The sequence below is a fragment of the Psammomys obesus genome, unplaced genomic scaffold (assembly GCF_907164565.1).
Source record: "Psammomys obesus unplaced genomic scaffold, mPsaObe1.curated_primary_1811, whole genome shotgun sequence".
NCBI classification, from domain to species: domain Eukaryota; kingdom Metazoa; phylum Chordata; class Mammalia; order Rodentia; family Muridae; genus Psammomys; species Psammomys obesus.
In genome coordinates this window covers 15,823,098-15,847,071 of record NW_026596109.1, presented here as the reverse complement: position 1 = coordinate 15,847,071, position 23,974 = coordinate 15,823,098, and the positions used below count along the sequence as shown (strand labels likewise).

At 42.0% G+C, this 23,974-nt stretch overlaps 1 protein-coding gene and 1 non-coding gene across 2 annotated transcripts in view; both read right to left on the bottom strand.

Annotated features, from left to right (window-relative positions):
• CUNH2orf73 (chromosome unknown C2orf73 homolog) overlaps nt 1-23,974 on the bottom strand; it is a gene marked incomplete at its 5' end in the record, with an annotated part of 46,440 nt that overhangs the window by 2,181 nt on the left and 20,285 nt on the right. The window contains 2 exons of the mRNA XM_055628749.1: nt 9,079-9,329; nt 10,035-10,150. Of these exons, the coding sequence (XP_055484724.1) occupies nt 9,079-9,329; nt 10,035-10,150 (367 nt within the window). The remainder of the gene's footprint in view (nt 1-9,078; nt 9,330-10,034; nt 10,151-23,974) is intronic.
• On the bottom strand, nt 2,859-3,001 carry LOC129692630 (small nucleolar RNA SNORA48). The gene has a single exon (XR_008722735.1). It is a non-coding gene; the product is annotated as a small nucleolar RNA SNORA48 (small nucleolar RNA).

Below are 23,974 nucleotides of genomic sequence, written 5' to 3'. Positions count from 1 at the left end.
TCTTTCTTTCTTTCTTTCTTTCTTTCTTTCTTTCTTTCTTTCTTTCTTTCTTTCTTTCTTTCTTTCTTTCCTTCTTTTTTTCTTGATTCTTTCCTGTCCCCAAAGACCTCAAACCTTAGCTCCACCTACCTCCTTCTGCTGAGCCAAGGTTCAGGCCTTTTAATCAGCCAATCGGGAATAATTGGGAAACATTCTTTCTCATCACATGGGTACAGGAGATAGTTCAACATTCATAGCAATGCCCATGGAAGGGAAGTAACCAGATCTCAAGGCACTGAAATCAGCATTTGAATATACAGCACCAGACCAACTCCAACAATATTACTATGGACTATCAGGCACACTTCCCTTCTTTTTTTGAGACAGGGTCTCTCCACTTAACCCTGCCTGTTTTCAAACAGACTGGCCTAGAATTCACAGGGATTGCCCCTACTTCTGCCTCCTGCTGCTGAGTGTTAGGATTAAAGATACACACCACCACAGCAGGAACAAAGACATATTTACCTATTTTTTGGAGTTATTTCACAGGAGTCAAGCATAGTGATACACACTTGTAATCCTAGCACTCATAGGTAGAGGCATGAGGATCCAGAGTTCAAGGTTATCCTTGGCTATGTAGTCACTTTTGAAACTAGCCTGAGCGATACTAGACTGTCTCCAGAAAAAAGGGAGAGAGAGAGAGAGAGAGAGAGAGAGAGAGAGAGAGAGAAAGAGAAAGAGAAGGGGAGGAAGAAGGAGGAGGAGGAAGAAAAAAAAGTTATTTCAAAGCCAAGAAAAATGGCCAGATTTGTTTTGGGGAAAGGCTGATCTCTTACTGCACAGGCATGTCCTCGGACTACACAGCCTCAAACTGAAACCCTGAGAGCAGATACACATGGATAAGGATTTTCTCTTTGTTTCTGGCTTGGTGATATTTAAGAATTATTGTATAAAAAGTGCGAACCGGATGGCATGGGCTAGGTAAGGGACCCTCAATAGACTCTCTCTCTGTTTTTTATTGAGTTTCAAATCAGGCACCTCAGTCCTGTTTATCCCCCTATCTCCTCCTATCGGCCCTTTACCTTTGCAACCTCCCCCTCAAAATAAAACACACGCAAATAAACAAACAAGGACAAAAAAAAAACCAAAGCATCAAAAACACCTCATCATGGAAGCTGTAGTGTGTCACCGTGTGTCCCACGGTGTATCCTTCTGCCCACACATCTTCACTTGCAAATGTTCACTGCAATGAGTCACCGGTCTAGCCTGAGATCTCTGGCTTCTGTGATCTCGTCAAAACTGTATCCTAACCAGGGGTCCTCCCGGTCATCCTGTCATGGAGACCCTGCAGCCCTGGAACAGCAGGACTAGCCCTTCACGTGTTCTAACCACTCCCAGATGATATAGATTTGGGGGGAGGCCAACTCAGAGCCCTGGATCTGGGCCTGGGTGGCAGCAGAGCCGGCCAGTGTCAGTTTTTACTTCTCTGCACCACCAAGGTGAGCTCTCCAGCACTGCCCTGGCCAGGCCACCCAATGCCACCAATAGTAGGAGGCCTGGTCAGTTCTCCTGCTCTTATACCCTCGGGGCTAGCTCACCAGCCTTTGCCTGATGCCTTCGCCATCAGGGCCAGCTCCATCGTATTGTCCAGGTGAGGTCAGGCAAGAATCCTGCAAGAGGTAAGGGGCAGGGCCAGCTCACTTGCTCTCAGGACCCTACGGCCAGTTCTACCAACTGCTGCAGTTGGTGGGGGGCAAGGAAGGGAGGGCACCATCCTCACCCCGACACCACCCCATGCCAGATGAGTAGTGGGGCCAGCTCGCCCACACTCCCTCCGTCTGTCCTGGAGGCCGGCTCACCGTGTCTGCTCAGGTGTGGTGCAGAGCCTGTCCTCCTGAGTGCTGCAGCCTGGGTCAACACTCCTGACTGCCTTAGGTGGCAAGGGGAAAGAGGACATCTCCCTGACCAAGCCACCTCACAGCAGATGAGTGGTGGGGCCGCCTTGCCCATGTTCTCATCCTGGGACCTGGCTCCTTGTGCTCCCCCCATCAGGGTCAGCTCTGCTGTGCTGACAGGCAAGGGGCAGGGCCCATTCTTCCAAGGGCTGCAGTTGGTGAGGGGCAGGGTTAACTCTTCCAAGCTCATAACTGAAGGTGGCAAAGGGCAGAGGGGGCATCACCTCGGTGCCTGTGCCACCTCATGGCAGATAAATGGTAGGGTTAGCTTTCCCACACTCAGACCCTCAGGGCTACCCACATCCCAGTGCCACTGTGCTGCCTGGGCAAGGTACAGGGCCCATTCTCCTAGGTGCTGCCAGCAGCTCTCCCAAGCGCCATAGCCGGTGAAAGGTGGGGACAGCTATGCACAGCTTCTGGACATCCACATGGCCCCCCGCAGCTACCTTGACCAAGGAGTCCCCATGGTCTTTAGTGGTAATATGAGCCACAGTCATCAACGCTGACCCCTGCTGTTGCACAGCCGCCGACCCAGACATGGCCCTCATCAGCAGCTCAGGCCAGGACCTCACCATGACCCCAGATGGCTGGGCTGGCCGCTCACGGCAGGCTGCTCCTCTCCACCCTCCAGTCTCCAGTTCCACCTCTCTTCATAATGCCCAAGCTGCTCCCCTTCTCTTTCTCTCCTTTCTGACTGCCACATATCCACATGTTGCGGTGGCTCCTGCTGCAGGCTGAGCACGTGGCTGGCAGGCCCCTGGGTGACAGCCTCCATCCAGGCAGTGTGTAGCAGCAAGCTGGTGCCTGTGGCCTGTCTGTACTGTGAGCTGGAGGGCAGGTCTGTGGGTGACATGGGAGTCCGAAGGTCTCCGTCTGTCTTCCTCTTCCTACACTGCCCTGCTTGGATTTGATTGGATTGGATTTTTATGAGTCCTAAGCATGAGACAGCTTTAGCCACCAAGCCAGGCATCAAGCTGGGATGAGCAAGGCATGCCATCTGCTCTGCCCCTGACTGACATATGAAGAACATCACCAACAAGGTGTCTCTGTGCCCATGGCCAGGGGTGACAGTCTCTTAAAAGTACCTTTCCACCATTTTCAGTTCCTACTGCATCAAAACACATAAGCTGCTGTTGTTTCTACTAAGGAACAGAAGTAAAAGCAAACATATCCTCAAATTAAGGTGATTTAACAAAGGATTAGGTGTGGAAATTCAAGTGCCTTTATTACTACAATTAATATTCTACACTGTGTCCAGTCACAACTTACCTGTTTTGAGGATTGTGAAGAGAAGCCAGGATCTCTGGGGCTCATTTTGGAATGCTTCTAGTGCAGAGTTGGTGTATAACGTTAATTACTAGGAAAGTACAGTTGTGCTCTGCATCTGATGGAATCACCTGAGTCAAAAATGCTTTAAAAACACAACCTGTTCTGAACACGTATAGACTATTTTCTTGTTACCTCCTAAACAACACGGGGCATGACAACTATTTACAAAGCCCTTGCTTTGTGTTAGGTGTTATCAGCATCTTAAAGATGACCTAAACACAAATATATGTTAGTGCTAGTAGCAATCTTAGAGTTGAAAACATTCATTATAGAATTGTTTTTAATATTAGTTACAGTTTATTAACTTTGTATTCTAGCTGTATCCCGCTCCCTCATTCCCTCCCAATCTCACCCTCCTTCCCTCATCTTTTCCTTATCCCTTTCCAAGTCTACTGATAGGGGAGGACCTCCTCCCCTTTCATCTGACCCTAGCTTATCAGGTATCTTCAGGACTGACTGCAAATTCCTCCTCTGTGGCCTAGCAGGGCTGCTCCTCCCTCGGGGGGTGGGGGATCAAAGAGCCAGCCATTGAGTTCATGCCAGAAATAGTCCCTGTTCCCCTTACTAGGGTACCCACTTGGATAATGAGCTACCATGGACTACATCCGAGCAGGGGTTCTAGGTTATATGCATACCTGGTCCTTGGTTGGAGAAACAGTCTCATAAAAGACCCCAGATATATTTGGCCCTTGTGGAGCTCCTGTCCTCTCCAGGTCATCCTCTTTCTTTCATATGATTCCCTGCACTCTGCCAAAGGTTTGGTTATGAGTCTCAGTATCTGCTTTGATACACTTCTGGGTAGAGTCTTTCAGAAACCCTCTGTGGTAGGCTGCTGTCCTGTTACTTTTTTTCTCCTACAACCAATGTCCATCCCATTTATCTTTCTAAGTGAGGGTTGATCATCTTACCCAGGGTCTTCTTTCTTGTTTATCTTCTTTAGGTATACAGATTTCAGTATGTTTATCCTATCTATAGGTTTAGTACCCTCTTATAAATGAATATATACCATGTGTGTCTTTCTCCTTCTGGGATACCTCACTCAGGATGATCTTTTCTAGATTCCCACCATTTGCCTGCAAATTTCATGATTTCCTCGTTTTTAATTGCTGAGTAGTATTCCATTGTGTAAAAGTACCACAATTTCTGTATCCATTCCTCCATTGATGGACATCTGTGTTGTTTCCAGGTTCTGGCTATTATGAATAAAGCTGCTATGAAAATGGTTGAGCAAATGTCCTTATTGTGTACTTGAGCATCTTTTGGATATATGCCTAGGAGTACTATAGCTGGATCTTGAAGAAGCGCTATTCCTAATTGTCTGAGAAAGTGCCAGATTGGTTTCCAAAGTGGTTGTACAAGTTTACATTCCCACCAGCAATGGAGGAGGGTTCCCTTTTCTCCACAACCTCTCCAGTATGTGTTCTCACTTGAGTTTTTTATTTTAGTCATTCTGATAGGTGTAAGGTGAAATCTCAGGGTCGTTTTGATTTGCATCTCTCTGATGGCTAAGGACATTGAACATCTCTTTAGGTGTTTCTCTGTCATTCTATATTCCTCTACAGGGAATTCTGTTTAGCTCCGTACCTCTTTTTTAATTGGATTACTTGGTTTATTGCTGTTTAACTTCTTCAGTTCTTTATATATTCTGGATATCAGCCCTCTGTCAGATACAGGGTTGGTGAAGATCCTTTCCCAGTTTGTAGGCTGTCTTTTTGTTCTGACAACAGTGTCTTTTGCTTTACTCATTACAGAATTTTAAAATGTTAAGTTATAAGAAACATCATGGGTTTGATTTTGGTTTGTGGTAATTAAAAAAAAAAACAAAAAACAAAAAACAACAACCCCACATTCTGATAAAGTTTATCAATCCTTGAAAGTACCTGGTGAAGAAATTAAATAAAAAAAATGAAAATCCTCTTGTGAAATGTCAACATACCATTTGTACTAAGAAGCAATTATGACTTTAATAGACTGCAGGATTCACTTTTGGATTGATGTACCTTATGTAGTTCAAACACATAATCAAGGGTACATCACTGTTTTTTGTAATTATTCATTCCAAACAATGGACATTGAAAATTCAATTACTACTTTTGTAAGGAAGCATAAATTTTTCTTTTTTAATGCAAAAACATACCCTCATATTTGAAAAAATTAAGAACCAATCTACCCATGGTAGTAATAGCTCATTGTTGGGCTATTTGCCCTAAACTCCTTTTAGTAAAACATACTCTGTGTGTAAAAGACCTTTTAAGAAGCCTCAATAATGTTTACCAGCCAACCATAGGGTCCATTGCAGAGAATATGTTATTTACTAATGGACAATGTGTTAAGTTTGCAAACACTTTACTTAAAAGAGATTTAGAGATTGATTCAAGATGGCAGACTGACTATGCACATCTGGTGCTTGTTGCCCCCTGGAGCTCATAAATTCACATACAGATAAATGTAAATAATAAATCCATTTTAAGAGAATTAAAAAATGAAACGATATAGTAAGAAAAATACATTTCTAACCAGTTTTGAAAAGATACTGCCAAAGAATAAATGCTGGGATGAATAAAACTGAAGGAAACAGAAGCCTAGTACGTGGGTAGAGATGAACGGTGGTAGATCTAATCAATGGTTCTCAACCTTCTAACACTGCAGCCCTTTAATCCAGTTCCTCATGTCGTGGTGACCCCCAATCATAAAATTTTTTTTGCTACTTCATAACTGTAATTTGCTACTGTTATGAATCATAAAGTAAATATCTATTTTCCCATGGTGCCCGGCAACCCTTGCTCAGAGTTGTTCAGCCCCCGAAGCAGTTGCGGCCCACAGACTGAGAGCCACTGATCTGATGGACTATCAGCATAAGCTGGTCATGATGAGTATGTGTTAATTTGGGGCATGTGTCGGTTTGAAAAATTAGGAAATTGCACACAGAAGAGCAAATCTGTCATCTTTCCTCAGTCTCAGACTTGGGTTGAACAGTAGGAAGTGATGGCAGAAACTGAGTCATGCTGTAGGATTGGAGAGGCAGAGCAACGCCTAAGAAGCTAGTGTTTCCCGCTGGAGTCAGATCCCCCGGTAGTCAAACCATCCTCCGATTACGCGTGTGTCCTCACCCCAAGCTAGGCAGCAGTAAGCTAAAAACGATTATACTGATGGTCTAGGGATCACATAAGTAAAGAAGAACCTGAAACCAAGACTGTGAGACATCTCAATCAACAAAGAAAAAAATCGGTACGTTGAAGGAAGCAAACAGAAGACATAAGGTCCAGCCACAGTACTCCGGGTGCTGTCGTATCTGTAATAGAGTCATGTACTAATGAAGCATGTCTGTGTACTGTGATAGAGGGTTAGTGAGCACGATTTTATGTTTTTAGACAGCTTGGCATAAGGGTATGGGTGAAAATCAAGTGAGAAGAACGTTACTGTAAAGGAACTAATACATTACTAAGTACCACACAAAAGGGAAAGGAGGAAGAGTTAGGGGACATAGACGACAGACTCAGATGTCGCTGTTTCAGAAGCGAAGAGAGAGAACAGAAGGGACAGAAGTAACCAAAAATATAGCGAAATTTCCTAACACACGCACGCACGCACTTACACGCACACGTACATACAGACACCCTGTTCACGTGCACACATATGTACGCACACGCACTCATACACACATGTACACAGACGCACACACATGTGCGCCTACATGCACCCATACATGCAAACACATACACCTATGGAAACACACATACACACACACATACACACACAATCTTCAAGGCGTTCAAATTCCACTATCTTCCGTCTTGAAGCTTTCATCGTTTTTGTAGAAGATTTTTGCTTGGTTCACTCTTCTTCCTTGTATGCTTTGTAATTTTATTTGAGAGAGTTGTTCTCGAGACAGGTCTCCCTGTGGACCTTAGGCTTCCCTCAAGTTTGTAATCCTCCTACCTCAGCTTCCCTAATGCCAGGACTACAGGCTTGAGACACCATTCCTGGCTCAGATGTGTCATTTCTGTTCGTGATTTAATCTTTCTTTCCTCCTGTGGATCGTGGCGCTATCTCGGGGTGGGGGTTGCATGGGCTTTTGTTGGGCATCTCAGAAGCATCAGACGTGTTAGCTTTGTGAACTGTGAGAAACCCTATCATAAACCCATGTCACACACTGCGATGGGCACACATTCAGGCTCTTCTTCACGGGAGCCCTCACTATCTGTAGCTGAGACAGTCGTAAACTTTGTTGCTGTCTTCTTCGCTGCGAATGGAATGGAGTCTGCCTTGTATTGGCAGCAAGTCATTTGAAAGCCTGGCTTCAAGGCTGCAGTTCTACCGCTTTGGAGACCATAAGGTTGCATATCTGCTCCAACGTGGATTCAAAATCAAGTCTTCAGGTTCCTTTTCAAACCTGATTACCACCTTTCTTTTTTTTCCTTTATCAGAGTTTCTCCTAGCCTGACTCGACACAGCGTTTGTTGAGATGCCTCACATTCTTGATTGCATGCTCTTCTTTGATTACGAGATTGCCAGACTGTCCTCAGAATAATCTGTTCCAGCACTACACTGAACTTTGGAACGAGTATGCAGGTAAGATCTGAGGATGATTTGACTAGCGGGCACTGTATACGCAGTCAGCTTTCACCTGACTGTAGAGCTGTTAAGTGACAAGGTAATGCGAGCGTTTCGACAGTATTGTCAAGTTACACACTCGCGCAGAAACACACATTTCCTATTTTGGAACACGGGAGTTCTCTTTTATTATTGTCTATATTTGATTGTTTATTTTACACCGAATTTTGGCAGCAACACAATTCACCACCAATATTAATCCACTATGACATAGAAGTCAGAAACCACCAACACACAAATATGGCACTTACTATCTGTAGTTTATTAGAATTCCCTAGTGGGACGGGATGGAGGAATAAAGATTTAGCGGTAGTCTACATCACAGGAAAAGTTCGCCTGCTTCTGCTTGTGTACAATACAACATGCTTCAACCTGACTATACATGCATACAAAACAGCTTGTGTATATCATGACCCATTAAACAACAAATCAGAAGAGTTGTAGAAGCAATTTTTATCAAATCATCTAAAAGCAAACCAAGCTAATGTGATGAAGGATGACGCTAAAATAATGTTTAGGAGATCTTTGGTCTCATGAGTTTTTGATTTGTATGTGTGTGCTTTTGATTTTCACATCCTCAGTTGTGTAGAGAGGAGTCTAAGTGTTAGAATAAGGAAGATGACTTAAAATTTATAGCAAATTTTCCTTAAATTGAAATTTTAAGTAATAACGAGATCACAATGATCGTTGACTGATCAATGCGTACAATCTCACGCTCAATAATTTTACGGAATCTAGACAGGCTAAGTAACCTATCCAAGATCACACAACTTTGAGGAACTGTAGTCCACATTCCTACCAGTTTGTCTGATTCCAGGGCTGTAGCTGATTGTGGAAACTGGGCCTCTCCTTTAAGAGCTTTTTTCTGTAAATTGTTTTGTTTATAAAGAAAGTGTTTCATAATCTGTCACTCACTGGGCTTAAAATTTGGGTGTTATTGTTTAATCTGTTCCACCATTTCCTGTTTATGTAAATTCTGTGTTCTGAGGTCACTGATAACAGGAACAGCAACAACAGCCACCACACTGATGCCGCCAATGCCAAGTGTCCACAAGGCACTGAGGAAATCTGCCTGCATTCCAGGGATTACACTCTTATCTGCACACCGGAAGTTATCCTGACTTTTTTATTAGCGGGTTTAAAGGCCCATGCCTGGTGAGAAGAGCTTGCCCTACAGTTGAGAGAAACATGCAGTCCTCACCCATCCCCAGGCTTCTGGGCGTGCTGGGCCGGGCTGCCGTCTGGTTCTGATAAACTGTTCAGTGTCCCCAGCAGTTCTTGGGAATTCTGTTGGTACGGGACCAGTGAAGTCACTTTGTCTCCTGATGAACTTCCTTTTTCTGTATTTTTTGGTTGTTCTGATGAACCTGATGCTAAAGTGTTCAATAATACCTCTGGTTCCTTAGAAACTACTGGCAAAGTTATCTGTCTCTGAATGAAGGTTCCATGTCTCTGGAAAGGAAAACAAAGATGACATTAACCGGGGAAGCAAGAACTGTAGCTGGTATGTGGGTTAGCTCAAGTCCTGGTGATGAAGGAACTTGTTTCTCTGCTCTTCACTGACTGACCCTTCAGCCCAACACTAAAGACAGTGCCTTGTAAATGGAGAAAGGATCGAGAGCAGAGAAATGAGAAGCCAGCAGTCAAAGAAGCAGCTGTGCTTTTCTATCGCTGGAGTGGACACAACTATTTGTATACAATTTTATTTTTTCCTTTGTAGGTTGCTATGACTGCAAATGAAGCTACAATTCATAGAATTGCTGATTGTGTCCAAATGTCAAAAAGGATTACTCACAGTGAACTATGAAAATAAACATCTGTATAATAGAAAACATTTCAGCAACTACTATTCAATTCTGTTCAGCTTCTAAGCCTTACATGTATCCTCCTGGCACACATACATTAAGAACAGCTAAAAGTTTATCAATATTACTTTAATAAGTGCTTTCAGTAAACAAACCCAAATCCCTGTGGTTCAGAATCATGACATCACTCGTTGGTTTTAAAATGGCACATGGCCGAGTCTATTCTAGAAATGACTATATTTGCTTACATAAGCTTTCAGGAAAACAAATATGACTTAAAAGGCTTAAATGTTCTTGCATAAATTTATTCAGCCCTACCGTATTTAATAATTAGTTCTTAACGCTGCCTCACCTTTCCCCGGATGGGCTCACAGGGAGTTTTCCTGGCATCATATTGATGTATAAAGGAGATATATTCTACAAAATTGTCTTCATGTTCTCCTGATGCATCCAGATAAGTAAGTGGAACTAGGAGAAACGAGATATTTCAGTGAAATCAGTACAATAAGTAGATATATGAAAATATAAATATTGTGGTATTCATGCTTTATGAAACCATCAATAAAATGCCAGGCATGGTGGTAAACTCCATGGTGGTAAAACTCAGCGCAGACTCAGGGTTTTACTGTGTAGTTCTGGCTGTCCTGTAAGTCACTGTGCAGACTGAACTTGAACTCACAGAGACCTGCTTGCCTCTGCCTCCTAAGTGCTATGGTTAAAGGCGTCACCACCATGCCTGGCTGAGAAACAACTTTTTTTAAATTAAAGATTTATTAATTTATTATGTATATACATTGTTTTGTTTGCATGTGTGCCTGCAAGCCAGAAGAGGATACCAGATCTCACTATAGATGGTTGTGAGCCACCATATGGTTGCTGGGGATTGAACTCAGGATCTCTGGAAGAGCAGACAGTGCTCTTAACCTCTAAGTCATCTCTCTAGCCCGAGAAACAACTTTTAAAAGCTGATTTTGACCTTTTCTCCTGGAAGATGACTGTGATGCGGGACCACAGGGACTGGCATCGAGCAGCTGCTGACACCTGTCAACAGAGTGACAACAAGGGGGAAATACCTTCCAAGGGCTGGGGAGGGAGCTCGAGATAAAGGCTCTTACTGACAAGCATGGTGACCTCAGTCTGATCTACACTGTGAAGGGAAAGAACAGACTCCTGTAGTTGTCCTCTGACTTCCATGTATGTGCTATGGCAAGCCTCATATAGACAGACAGATGACAGACAGACAGATAGATAGATAGATAGATAGATAGATAGATAGATAGATAGATAGATAGAAATATAACTAAAACTTTTAAGTATGTCTAGAACAAATTGTCGACAGAAACGGTACCTACTACTCTCCTCGGCTTCCTCTTCTATGGTCCACTCCAGCAAATGTTAGTGTTGTATTTAAAACACTAAGAGATTGCCTTCTCTTGGTGACACCTCTTGTCATTTTAAGAACGGTGGAGGTAAGCCCCTCACGGGACTGACCTGGTAGAGTGACAGCAACTTCTGGTGATCACAAGTGGCTTTGCAGGCCGGGGACTCCAATTGCTGGAGTGCTTATTTGGTAAGCTTATTTGCTACTCAGTGTCACACAAATGCAGGTGTGGCCTTCTTGAAGGTGTCACTGGGGGTTGAGTGGGCGAGGGCCCATGCCAGGCCCAGTCTTTCTGTCTGCCTCCTGCCTATGGATCAGAATGTAAGCTCTCAACTACTGCTCCATGCCTGCCTGCCTGCCTTCCTGCCACCACTCTCCCTGCCAGGATGCCCATGTACTAACTCTCTGAAACTGTAAGCAAAATTCCAAGTAAGTGTTTTCTTTTATGAGCTTCCTTGGTCATGGTGTTTCTTCACAGCAATAGAACAGTGACTAAGACAGCAGGAATGCAAGAAGAGAGGCTGGGAGGCCCAGAAGAGCAAGATTTAAGGAGATGCCTGAGGGACACAGGGGAAAAGCCTCTTGAAGTTTCACCGTCTGCTTGTTTCTCTCCTACTTCACCTTCACCCTGTCCCATGAGGCACAGAGGGAAATCCGGCATCTCTTCAGAGAAATCTGAGACTTCCTAAGACAAAAAGCCAAATGACTCAAGCTTTCCAAGAGACATGCTGTCCTCAAAGGTAGCAGAGTAACATCAAACATTTCAGAAGCAACACTCAAGAAGACTGACTACTATTTGAAAACAGGGGAATTAAAGATTGGAGTTTCATAGTTGATCAAACTTTCAATAAATTATGAATTAAAATTTTAAAAAATTCTTTGAGGGCCAGGAAAATCTGAAAATATTTTCCCATAAAACAGACCAATTTTTCAAAGGAGCATTCAAATAAAACTAGAAATAAATAAAGGAGAATGCCAAAGATTATATTTTTTCTAAAAAAGACAAAATCTTAAGAATGGAAAATTAAGTATTATTTCTGTAAAAAGCTAGAACACGCAACCAATAAAAATGTGCATGCCTTGTGATTAACTGTGACCAATACAATGTGGCAGAAGGGACACAGTGCAGACTCCCAGCATAAACCTCAAGGGAGCTTTGCAGCTTCTGCTCTTTGCATTCTGGGAAACTTGAGTTGCCAAGTAGGAAGTTCAGCCACCTTGCTAGACAAACAACATGAAGAGACCACAGGAGGAAAGGCTCAAGCGTCCAGTGGGGCCAGCGGAGTGTGATCCTCAGGTCTGCGTTGCTACCACACAACCCGGGCCCAGACTGCAGAACACTGAGCAAATAAGATGGGTGTTCTCTTAAGCAACTAAACTTAAGGTAGCATGTTATGAAGATACTGAAACAGAAACACATCCGAAGAAAGTAAATTGAATTAATTGGAATAAATCACGCTGTGTCCTACTTTGCTTTCTATTGCTATGATAAAGACCGTTACCAAAAGTAACTTGGGAAAGAAAGGGTTTATTTGGCCAAAAGTCCTGGTCACAGTCCATCCTGAAGGGACAACCCAGCACTAGCTGCCCAGCGCTGGCAGCGCACACAGTGGGCTGTGCTGGGCCCACATAAACCAATAATTGATCGAGAAAAATGCCCACAAGTTTGCCTACAAACCAATCATTTTTCTCTGTTGATGTTCCCTTGTCTCCGACAACCCTCACCTGTGTCAGGTGGACAAAAAACTAACCCAGAACACCTTGAAACCAGTGATCTAGAACCTTCCACACCTACAAAATAATGGCTTTAAAAACAATCCATTTCTTCACCGGGCCAATAAAGGAAGCGGAATGTCTTCTTATCTATTATAGAGGGACATTGTCTACCCAAACATTATACTTACTACAATTACACATAACTGTCAGGCTCAAGTATGTGAAGATATAAGACTTTCTAAAAAGTCATACAGGGGACAATAGCTAAGTGTGAAAAGATAAAAAAAGAGATTTAGGTTCTTGGCGGTTATGCTACATAAGAATTTAAACTGAGGGCTGGAAAGAGGATTTAGAGGTTAAGAGCATTTACTGCTCTCGAGGAGGACCTGAGTTCAGTTCCCAGCACCCACGTGATGACTTACAACTGTGTCTAACTCCAGTTTAGTGGGTATGTAAAGTCACGATGGTGCATATACACTCACATAAGCAAACACACACAACATAAATAAAACACACCTTTAAAAAAAGAATTTAAGAGGGCTGGAGAGACGGCTCAGTGGTTAAGAGCACTTGCTTCTCTTCCAGAGGACCTGAGTTTGGCCATAACGTCAACTCCAAGGTATCTGAGGACTCTGGAGTCTATGGGTACCTGCAGTCACACACCCGCATGTGGGCAATCACACCTACATATAATTGAAAATAATAAGAAGAAATCTAATTAAATTGGATTTAACGAATTGCTTGAGTGAAGTCTTATTCAATAAGAACTACAAAACCAAGTTAAAGTCTATGAAGAATGTTTGAAATCCACTCTTAGAAATTTAATTAAAATAAGAGTTTTCTAAACATGTCAGTATCTGGCCATTGATATTTTCACTAACAAAGCCAGGATTTGTTAAAATATGTAATTTGCTTCTTACATTGGCATAAACTTAGCAGTTTTAGTTTGAGAACATTTTTAACTTTTTATGGCTATTTAGAAAAAAATCAATAAAGAGTTTCCTCTTAGAAATTCTCAGTAGAATTCATTTGAGTAAAAACTGTAGCTCTCTTTTGATTTTAACTTTTTGTGTGTATTGTGTGTATTGTATGTTTGTGTACGTGTTTGCATGTCAGTGTTTGTGTTTGTATTGTGTGTCAGTGTGTGTGTTTGTATGTGTGTGTTTATATGTACACTGTGTATGTATATATGTGTGTATATTTGTGTGAGGACGTGTGTTTGTGTATATATATGTGTTTGTGTGTAGGGGATGGAGAACATATGTGTAGGTGCCTATGGAGGCTAGAGAAGGGATTCAGATTCCGTGGGACCTGAAGTTACAGGTACCTGTGAATGCAGGATATGGATGCCCAAAACTGAAGTCAGGTTCTCTGCAAAAGCAGAAACTGTTCTTAACTGCTGAGCCATCTCTGCAGCTCCATGTAGTGGTTCGAATTAAATCACCACCCACAGGCTCGTTTATGCTTGGTGATCAGTTGGTGGAACTGTCTGGGAAGCATAGTGGGTGTGGCCTTGTTGGAAGAGGTGTGTCCCCCTGGGGTTGGCTTTTTCTGAGGCATTGTCAGTCAGCCCCTCCCAGCCCTGTGGCAGTTGTCCCAACATGCAAGCTCAGCTGCTGCTCCAGCACCAGGCCTGCCCGCTTGTTGTCATGCTCCCACAATGGTGGTCATGGACTCAACCTCTGAGAATGTAAGACAAATTCTTTCTTCGCTAAGTTGCCTTGGTTATGATTTCTCTTCACAATAATAGAAAAGTCACTAATTTAAAAATAAATAAATGAAGCAAGAAAGGATACACCTTGGTACAAAAGAAACAACAAGCTAAAATCCATCTTAGAAAAGTAATTTTTACCACTGGATCTGAATCTGTAATTCAAAAGAACATTAAAATACAAAAAGTCGTAGGTTAGCAGTGAAGGTTTTCTTTCAATCTAAAGTGCCACCCTTCACCAATTAGATTAACTTTTCCAAATTGCAAAGTTTATGATATGAATCCAAGTATGACTGGCTCTTCCTGTGGTGTATGAGACATAAAGGGCGCTTTCATTGTTAGCACAAGGTAACATTGCCAAATGCCAAAGATGAGACACAATGAAGTGCACTAATGGAACAGAATGATGTGAGGGGCTTTTCACTGGCCTTAGTACATGCTGGTATAGTTTGTATGCTATAAAAGTCTGGTACACAGCTGAATTTTTCACAGTCTAAAATGTTACAGTAAAATATTTTTAAAAATAATTTTAACCTAATATCAAAATACCGCCTACAAAGAAATTATTTCAGGTCAAGGTTGGGGCTCTTTCCTTGTTTGTTACATCATGACTTTGAATTAAATTTATTGAGTAATGGGTAGTATTCATATAAGGAGATATAATCAGTAGTTTAACATTTGAGACTGCATATTAATTTGGTTATTCAAGCTCTTTATTGGGTTTAGTCATTATACTAAGACCCTAGGTTATAATAACGAACTTAGTAATGGGGAATACCGATAGAAGAGGGAGAGGGAGGGAGAGATAGAAAAATAGACAAACACACACACACACACACACACACTGACAAACAGACAGACACAGAGACAGCGAGAGAATATGACAGGTTTTAAAAACCAAATTCTAACTCAGAACCTAACAGTACAATGCGATAGTTAATTCAAATGACCCATTATTTATTTTTACTATATATAAGCACTGTGGCAGAACTTTAAATGTTTTATTAAGTTCTAGTGACAATCTTACAGCATTATCTAATTACAAGGTTTTTGTTCATTTATGAACCAAAGAACTTCATATCCTTCTTAGTAAGTTCAATGCCTAATACCCCTGGAGAAAGTGTTCAGTGCCCAAGCCACACAAAGCTACCAGGTTAAAAGTTCCTTCCCCTGAGAATCTACAGACATGAGCTCATTGTGCATGAGCTCGACAAGCACCAGAGCTGCTTGAGGTCACGGGGATTATCTTAAATGCTGACTTTTCATGTGTGTGTGTGTGTGTGTGTGTGTGTGTGTGTGTGTTTAACAAAAGTCTGAGGATCTCTTCATAACTTGTTTTGCTCTCATGATGTGCAGGCACGTGTCTTTTCTTTCAAATCTGGACACTCTCTGTGAGCCCTTTCAATGCCTTTTTAGGGAGATTTTTTTCACCATTTCACAGGCCGAGCAGAGGGTTAGTTGTGAGCACAGACACTGGAGCCATTAGGTTAGAATGCCAATCATCTGCTGTGTGGCCTGCAGGAAATTCTGTAAAGTCTGTGCTAGCTGAAGATGCCATCCTAAAATATGCTGCTCTAATATATTAATTTTGGTTAATAGAGCCTGAAATACTTCAGACGATGCGGAAACCAGTACGGAGTGGTCAAGAAAATTAAAAATGGAACCGTCGTATGACTCAGCTGTGCCACACATGACCATTTACCTGAAGGTCTCCATGTCAGCGCACCACAGAGACATTTGCATGGCCATGTTTATTGGTGCATTTTCACACTGTCAGGAAATGATAGAACCCATCTACAGATGAGTGCCTGAGGAAGGTGTGGTTCACATACGCAAAGGAATATTACACAGCCATAAAAAACGAAATCATGACATTCGCAGGAAAATGGCTGGTATAGAAATCATTATGCGAAATAGGACAAACTTAGGAAGACAAATACTAGATGCAGTTTTTCATAGGAGCAGCCCAAATTTTATGAGCATAATTGAGTGAATATGTGTGCATAGGTAGATCACAAAATTAGAAAAGGGATCACGAAAGAAGAGATCTTAAGGGAAGAAGTGGAGAAAGTAATGCAATGGTTGACAGCAGGTGGGGACTATGTGGGAGAAAGGGAACCTGGCCAGAGGGAGTGCAGGGTGAAGGAGGGAAGGAAAGGAGACTAATTAGAACAAAACGACACAACAAAACCCTCCATGTGATATGAATGGATGCAAGAAAAAACACTCTGAGCTTCCCTACACAGATCATTAAATGTTTTCGTATCTAAAGTGATTTACCGGACAATGTCATTATAGTAAACTGAGTCACATTTCATTAAATCCGCAGTGCTAAGAAGAGTCAACAAAAGACTCCTTTTATAAATCATTAATGCTCTGACCTTTGCGGTTTGGTCAGTCTAGCTGAAGATACATAGGTCAGCTAGACTTGAAGGTCATGGCACTGGAAAATAGAAAATGATTGTATGCAGAATGAGATGAAGTTCCAGTGTAAAAGAGGTCCTGCCTCTAGCAGATGGAAAGCCTGACTCTCTGTCACTCCAGGAACTGAGGCTGGAGGTATCTGCACAGGGCGGTCCCCCTAACCTAACCCTTCTCTACCAGCCACTAGCTTCTCCACTCACCTAACTGACCTGGGCCAAGACCCTTTGCTTTTTCAAGTCATCGTAGTTTACAGCTCTGTCCGGCTCAGGACACAGGGCCTCAAGATCTTCATCTCCTTATAAAAGTCTCATGTACCACGAAGTGTGCTTTTAAAAAATGTGTATGCTTTCCTTTTTTTTTTTTTTTTTTATCTTTATGGTGATTTCATTTGTAGGCACAACAAAAGACCCTGAAAGGGTAAAGTTGACATTTTCAGTCTTACACTTTCTTACCTGAAAACCGAGAATGCCAATTGTGTAACTAACTGCATCATTACACCGTACAGCAGGAGTTTGCAACCTTCCTAATGCCATGGCCTCAGGTTGTGAGGTCCATGTCCCAACCATAAAATTATTTTGTTGCTGTCTCGCAACTATAATTTTGCTACTGTTATAAATCATAATGTAATATGCAGGATATCTGATATGCGATCCCTGTGAAAGGGTCAATTGAGAACCGCTGCTATATATGCTTAATTTTAGAATAAAATGAGTTTATATTTGGAAAGTTTTACAAAGTGCTTAGCAAACAGTATGTTCTCAATAAATGCTGCATTTTAGTCGTTATCTTACTTCCAATTTACTTTTTTCAGAAAATAGCTCTAGAAATACTAGACCTCCCAACGGTTTCTCTCCTGGCTTCCCTTCTCTAGGACTATTTGAGGTTTTTGTTTTGTTTTATTTTCTTAATGTTTCCTTGCTTTTAGTCATTATAAATTATAATTTATAAATTATACCTTGGCATAATTCTACTTTTTGGCTGTCCATTAATGATTAAGAATAGTATAAGGACCAGAATAATTTTTCCAGAATAACCAGCATTATAGTTATCATCTGGATAGAATTCTACGCTCTAATGGTCTTCAATTAAAAAAAAAAATCCTCTGTTAGTTATGAAGATGAGTGCTTATGTAGGTTTATGTGAGCCACAGAAGCCAGAAGATGGCGTCAGATCCTCTGAAAATGTATGTTACGGGTGGCTGTGAACTGCCATGTGGGTAGTGGGAGCCAAACAAGGGTCTTTAGCCATGAAGACATCTCTCCAGCTCTAAGTAGTCCCTCCCTCCATACCTCCTCTGCCTTGCTCCTTTCCTCCCTCTCTCCTTCCCTCCCTCCTGTCCTCTTTTCTTTCTTTTCCTTATTAATTTTGAGATGGAGTCTTGCTATATGGTTCCAGTTGGCCAGGAACTTGCTATGCTGACCAGGCTAGAGATCTACCTGCCTCTAACTTCTGAGTGATGGAATTAAAGGCTTGTGTCATTGCCATCTTGTCTAGATCTTTAGTAGTTAATGATGTTAAGACAAGGTATAAACTGCTGTCTGTGAAAGCCTGAGTTGAAGTAATGCTCTCCTATTCTCTTTATTCTTGTCCTCTGAGGTTCCATTATAAAGATCAGCTTTTCTTTGCTGTATTTCTTTCTAGGCATTGCTCTTTTCTTTTCTCTTGCCCATCAGCAGATTTCTATTCTTTTCCCCACACATTCTAGAAAAATTTTCCTTCCATCCTCTTCATCTTTATTGCTTATTTCTCTGCTACTATTTCATAGAGTCTTAGGAGGCAGAAAATGTAGCTGTCTGCACTAACTCTACATCATGAATCAGGAGCACAACATTTCTTTCTAAGTGAGGGGCCAGGAGATGGCCTGTTAGCCTTTTTCATGAACCCTTACCCCCCCGAGGGAGGAATCATGCTGCACAGGATCCTTTTCTATTTTTCAGTGCCATAACCTTCAGTCTAGCTGACCTATGTATCTTCAATTAGACTGACCAAATCACAGAGGTCAGAGCATTCATGATTTCTAAAAAGAATCTCCTTTTAGCACCATGGTTTTAATAAAATGTGACTCAGTTTACTGTAATGACATTATCAGGTAAAATCATTTTAGATCTGAAAATATTTAATAATTTGTGTAACAGTATTTCCCAAGTTATATATTTTAAGACAACAATCATGAGACATGATCTAAAAATAAGAGTGAGATGGTAAAAATCGGGAAGATATGTTTTGTAAATCATTATGCAAGTCTTAGAATAAGGTCAACTTTTTAAATTTAATTTTTAAATTCATGCATCATAAAACTTATTCGACTATTTTCTCTTTTTAAAAGCACTGTCTATAAAGGTCATTAACAATCAGCATCCTGTTTGCCTTTTCTGTGGCTGTGACAAAAGTCTCTGATGTAAGGCAACTTAAGGGAAAAAAAAAATTACCAGTTTACAGCGCCAGAGGAACAGAGGCCATCGCATCAGGGCAGCTGTGGTGGAGATGTTTGAAGCTGGCCAGTCGCGCTGACAGTTAGGAGGCAGAGATCGAACAAGAAGTTGCGTTGTTGGGCTGTCGTAAGTGTGGAAGAGTATGCTTCCTAACGGTTCTACGAACACCTCGCTGTCTGGGGATCAAGTGTTTAAAACAGGCTTGTGAGGGACATTCCACAAGCCAGAGTGACCAGTACCCCTCAGAAAATACTTTGAGATAGTGCCATATAGGGTCAGATGCTATTTTAATAGATACAGTTTTTAGAATTTGATGGGAAAACTGAGCAGACTGCTCCTAAGTTTCTGACTCTGAAGCTTGTGAAATCAATGATCAGTACCGTGTCTGGAGATATGCTGTCCCCTGGGAAGAAAGAGCAGACTTTCAGAGGACTGTCTATGTTGTCTATGTATTTTCAGCTTCTGTAGCGAATTCATTTTTTCAGGAAGTGCCCACACACCACATACACCTGAATTCAATAGCAGCAACGAGAGTAATCAAGTTTTGCCATGGATGACCTTACCTATTCCACAAGAAGGCTTTCGCATCCTGGCATGTTTGACTGGCAAAACCAGCGGGCATGCTGGCTTTTGGTAGTCGCTCCGCTGGGTGCTCTTGGTGTCATAAGATGGTTGGAAGACTGGTTTCGGTGCTTCACTATGTAGCCACCATTTTCCCTTCACAGGAAAAAAAAAATATGGAAATGCACTATCAAATAATGGTGGAAATTTTTATTTGATGTTTAAAGTCTCCTAGACTTCGGTGACTAAATGTAACAAGGCATTAGGCTAGAATTAGAATATTATTCACTTTGTGCACATATAGTGTGTTTGAGGGTCTACCAATGAACTTGGAGTTTACGATCCTGCCTTGCTGGCTGGATCGTGAGCTCCAGGGATCTGCCTGTCTTTGCTGCCTCCCCCCCATCTGTTTACTGATCCTGATCCCCCTAGTCCTGGCATCTTCATCTTGGAGATCCAAGCTCAGGTTCTCATAGTAACACACATTTTAACTGAGACTGTCCCCTGGGATTCTTAAATATAGGAATAAATACTTTTACAAAGACATTAGCTTGTAAGTGATATCTAAAACTAGTCATATATTTTAGCTAAAATATATCTGCTTAATTATCACACTACCTTCTAGTAACAGAGCCATTAAAATTAACATAGTGGTTATATTTCTATGCTATGTATTTATATTATTTTATTTATAGACCGTATTAAATCATGTTAAACATGATTTGATCTAAAATTATGTTCTATTCTTTTTATTATTGCAAACACGTGATACATCTAAAATAATATTTTGCAAAGTTGTTAGTCTATGACCCACTGCACACCATTGAGCGCATTTTACATCTTACAAGAACACACAACGCTATACATACATAAAAGAGAAACGCAACTGGCATGGGTTCTTTGTTAAGATGATTGCAGGGCCCTCAGCTCTTCTGCTTTCCGGCTTTCTCTTCTGTTTCATGTTGCAACTCTAAGAACAGCTCACACTGACTTTTGATTCATAAACTAAAGAGGAATTATCTACAATGTTACTGAAGCGTCAGTAGTAAACACTGTAGAAAAGAGAACTGATAGGTTCTTATCACCTATGACCATTCAACCCTTAGAAATTAGGAAAGCGATGAACTGTTACTCAGCTCTGAAGAAAACACTAAATCTGATCAAGGAGGAAAGGCCTGGAAGGAAGGCAATGCCACACCTAGAAGTTTGGGATCTGCTTACGGGTCATTATGATCTTAGGGATAAGAAAGTAAGTGTTGTACTGGGGAGATGACTCAGCAGCTGAAAACACTCGCCAAGCGTGGCAGTTTAAGAGACCCACCCCTGTGAATGTGAATGCTTGGTCCCCAGTTGGTGGGCTATGTGGGGAGGTTTAGGAGGCGCTGCCTCGCTGGACCTGATCCTGTTTGCTCTCTCTGTTATGCTCGCCACTGAAGATGTGGTCTCTCAGTTTCTTGCTCCCCCTGCCAGGCCTGCACTTGATGCTCTGCTTCTTTGTCAACAGTAAACTCTTACATCTTTGGAACTACAAGTCAAAGTAAATTTTCATAAGTCACTTTTGATTGTGGTGTTTTGTCACAGCAATAAAAAAGTAACTAATTCTGACAATTGGGGCTCCATTGATGAGCACAGGAAGAGGCCTTCCTAGGTTCCTCCTGGAACGCTGCACAGGGACTCAACCCTTAAATGAGCTTAGCATCTAAAAGGATGAACATGTGGAAAAATGCTGTACCCTATGGAAATGTCTAGTGGGGTCAACTTGACAGAGACTGTTGCAAAGTTTAGAAATAAAATAAAACTGTGAAAATGCCAAAGACAGCAAAAATACTATTTTGTGGGGATGGTAAGCAAGAACTCAAGAAAGAATACCAAAATGGAAGGAGAGCACTCTTCTGAGCTGAAGGCACCGCTGCTAAGCTCCAGGTGGGCTGTTAGGGGACAGTCTCAGGCTAGACAAAGGGGGATGTCCATACACCACAGGACCAAGAACTGAACAGGACACAGGGAAGCAGGTCTCAGTGTGTCTAATCAGCACCATTTGTAGGCCAACAACTTTCAGTCAAGAGTAATAAAAGAATGGGCAACTATAAACATACTTCACAGAAACTGAGGAACTAGGAAATTCAGGACAATATACTGAAACTGACTGATGTCTCGTATTTCCAGAATGAGCTAGAACATGGAGTTTTAAGTTAAGACTACTTGGTATAGGTCTTAAGAAAATTCTAGAACAGATTACTAAACAGATGGTATCTTCTCACAATCTGGCTAAAAATAGTCATTTGCTACTGGTCTTGGACTGCCTGCTTTCCTACAGCTCTTCTCCATTCCATAATTATGACGGTGCTTATTATGCACAAACTAGAATGTATATGCCTTGTTTTTTTAAACTTACTTTTAGCAAAGTTCTGAGGTGGGTGTATTCCTTTACAGATGAGGAAAGTACAGAGAGATTAAGAAATGCCTTCAGGTACAGAACTGGCCATCGGTTACTTACCTTAGATGCCCCAAATTGTGTGCCCTGTTGTTACTCCCAACATGGCTAAGGCAGATAAGCACAGGTTTAATCATGCCATCTCAAAGTACTTGCTCTGTTCTGTGTAGCCGGGCCACCACAGACAGGGTAATTCACAACGTATGTAAGTTTATTGGCTTTCAATCCCAGAGCCTGTGAAGTATCATAAGCAGACAGCCTGGCTCTGGCAGGTCTGGCAACTCTCATTTTAACGGGAGTCTCCACTTCTCAAGGTGGCGGGGGTGGGAGGGAAAAAGAAGGGCCTGACAATGCCAGCCTTGCCCTTTATGACAAAATTGAGCCCACCCATGAAGGCAGGGCCTTTAAGGCCTAGGTCTCACCTCTCAACCCAGAGAGCAACATTTAAATTTCAACCTACATTTTAGAGGAGACAGACTTTGAGACTGTAACTGTAACTGCCCTGAGGAAGTCCCTGTATACAGATTGTAAGGTCTGTACCTAGATCATCTACTGTTGGTGAGCAGAAACTTACTTTGCTAGTATTCAAGTAACTAGAAAAGTCATGCTGGTCAAAGGAACCATTAGGGAACATCTGAGGCCCTTCATGTTTCCCCTAGAGTTATACAAGCAGAGATATGAGTTCACCTTTAAGCAAAATTCTTTAAGAATTTTACCAAACTCATCTCTTTCATTTCACAAGTATAAAGGAAATGATAAACTTTTTTTTTTTCTTAAAAGTCTGACTAGTGAATTAGGACTCTGTGGTTCGGGTGCTTTCATGAATATTGAACACAGCTCCTCAGTGGCACTCTTGCTACCCTCCTTTTGGGGCTCTCTTCCTCATATCTGCCAAGTGTGGTCATGAGAACATGTGGCACCTATACATGTGTGCTTTGGATCTAGGTGTGTTCTCACAAGACAGTATGAGATTAATGGAATAGAGGCTCACTGTCATCTTACCTCACTCTCAGCTGAAAGGCTAATAGAAAAAGTCACTGTTCCATGGCCCACTCTAACACTGCATTGATTGGCTTTGACACAGAAATCATTTTATGGCAAAATAAACTACAGCAGGAAAAGTGGCAGTGTGATGGCCTTGCCTGAGCTTTGAAGGGCAGGCTATGTTTTGCAGATTGTAAAGGGGCCATTACCTAAAGAGAGTCGCTTCTCTTCAAAGCTTTGAGCGCCACAAGGAAGTTTCCTCTCTTAGTCTAATGTCCACCCCTTATGCCTCAGGACACTCATCTCTGGGGCTCCATTTATGGGAAATGCCTACATATTCTCGATAGCAAAGATCTCCCTAACTCCTTGACCTGGAGAGCTGAATGACTGATGCCATATTGGACCACTGGTCACATTTAGAAGTCAGTCTAAGAAAATAACTATGTAAGACTCTTAGTAACCCTAAGCTTCAGAAGTTTTAGTAAACATTACTATCTTCCATTCCCTTGACAAATCATGAGATGTTCCTCAGGCAGTAAGAGGCAAGAACATTCTAGAGAAGCTAGTTAGGCAAACGAAGGAGCTTGTAGGCCTAAAGGCACAGGGGTGGTGGTGGTGGTGGTAGCTGCCTCGTGTGGAGCATAAATCA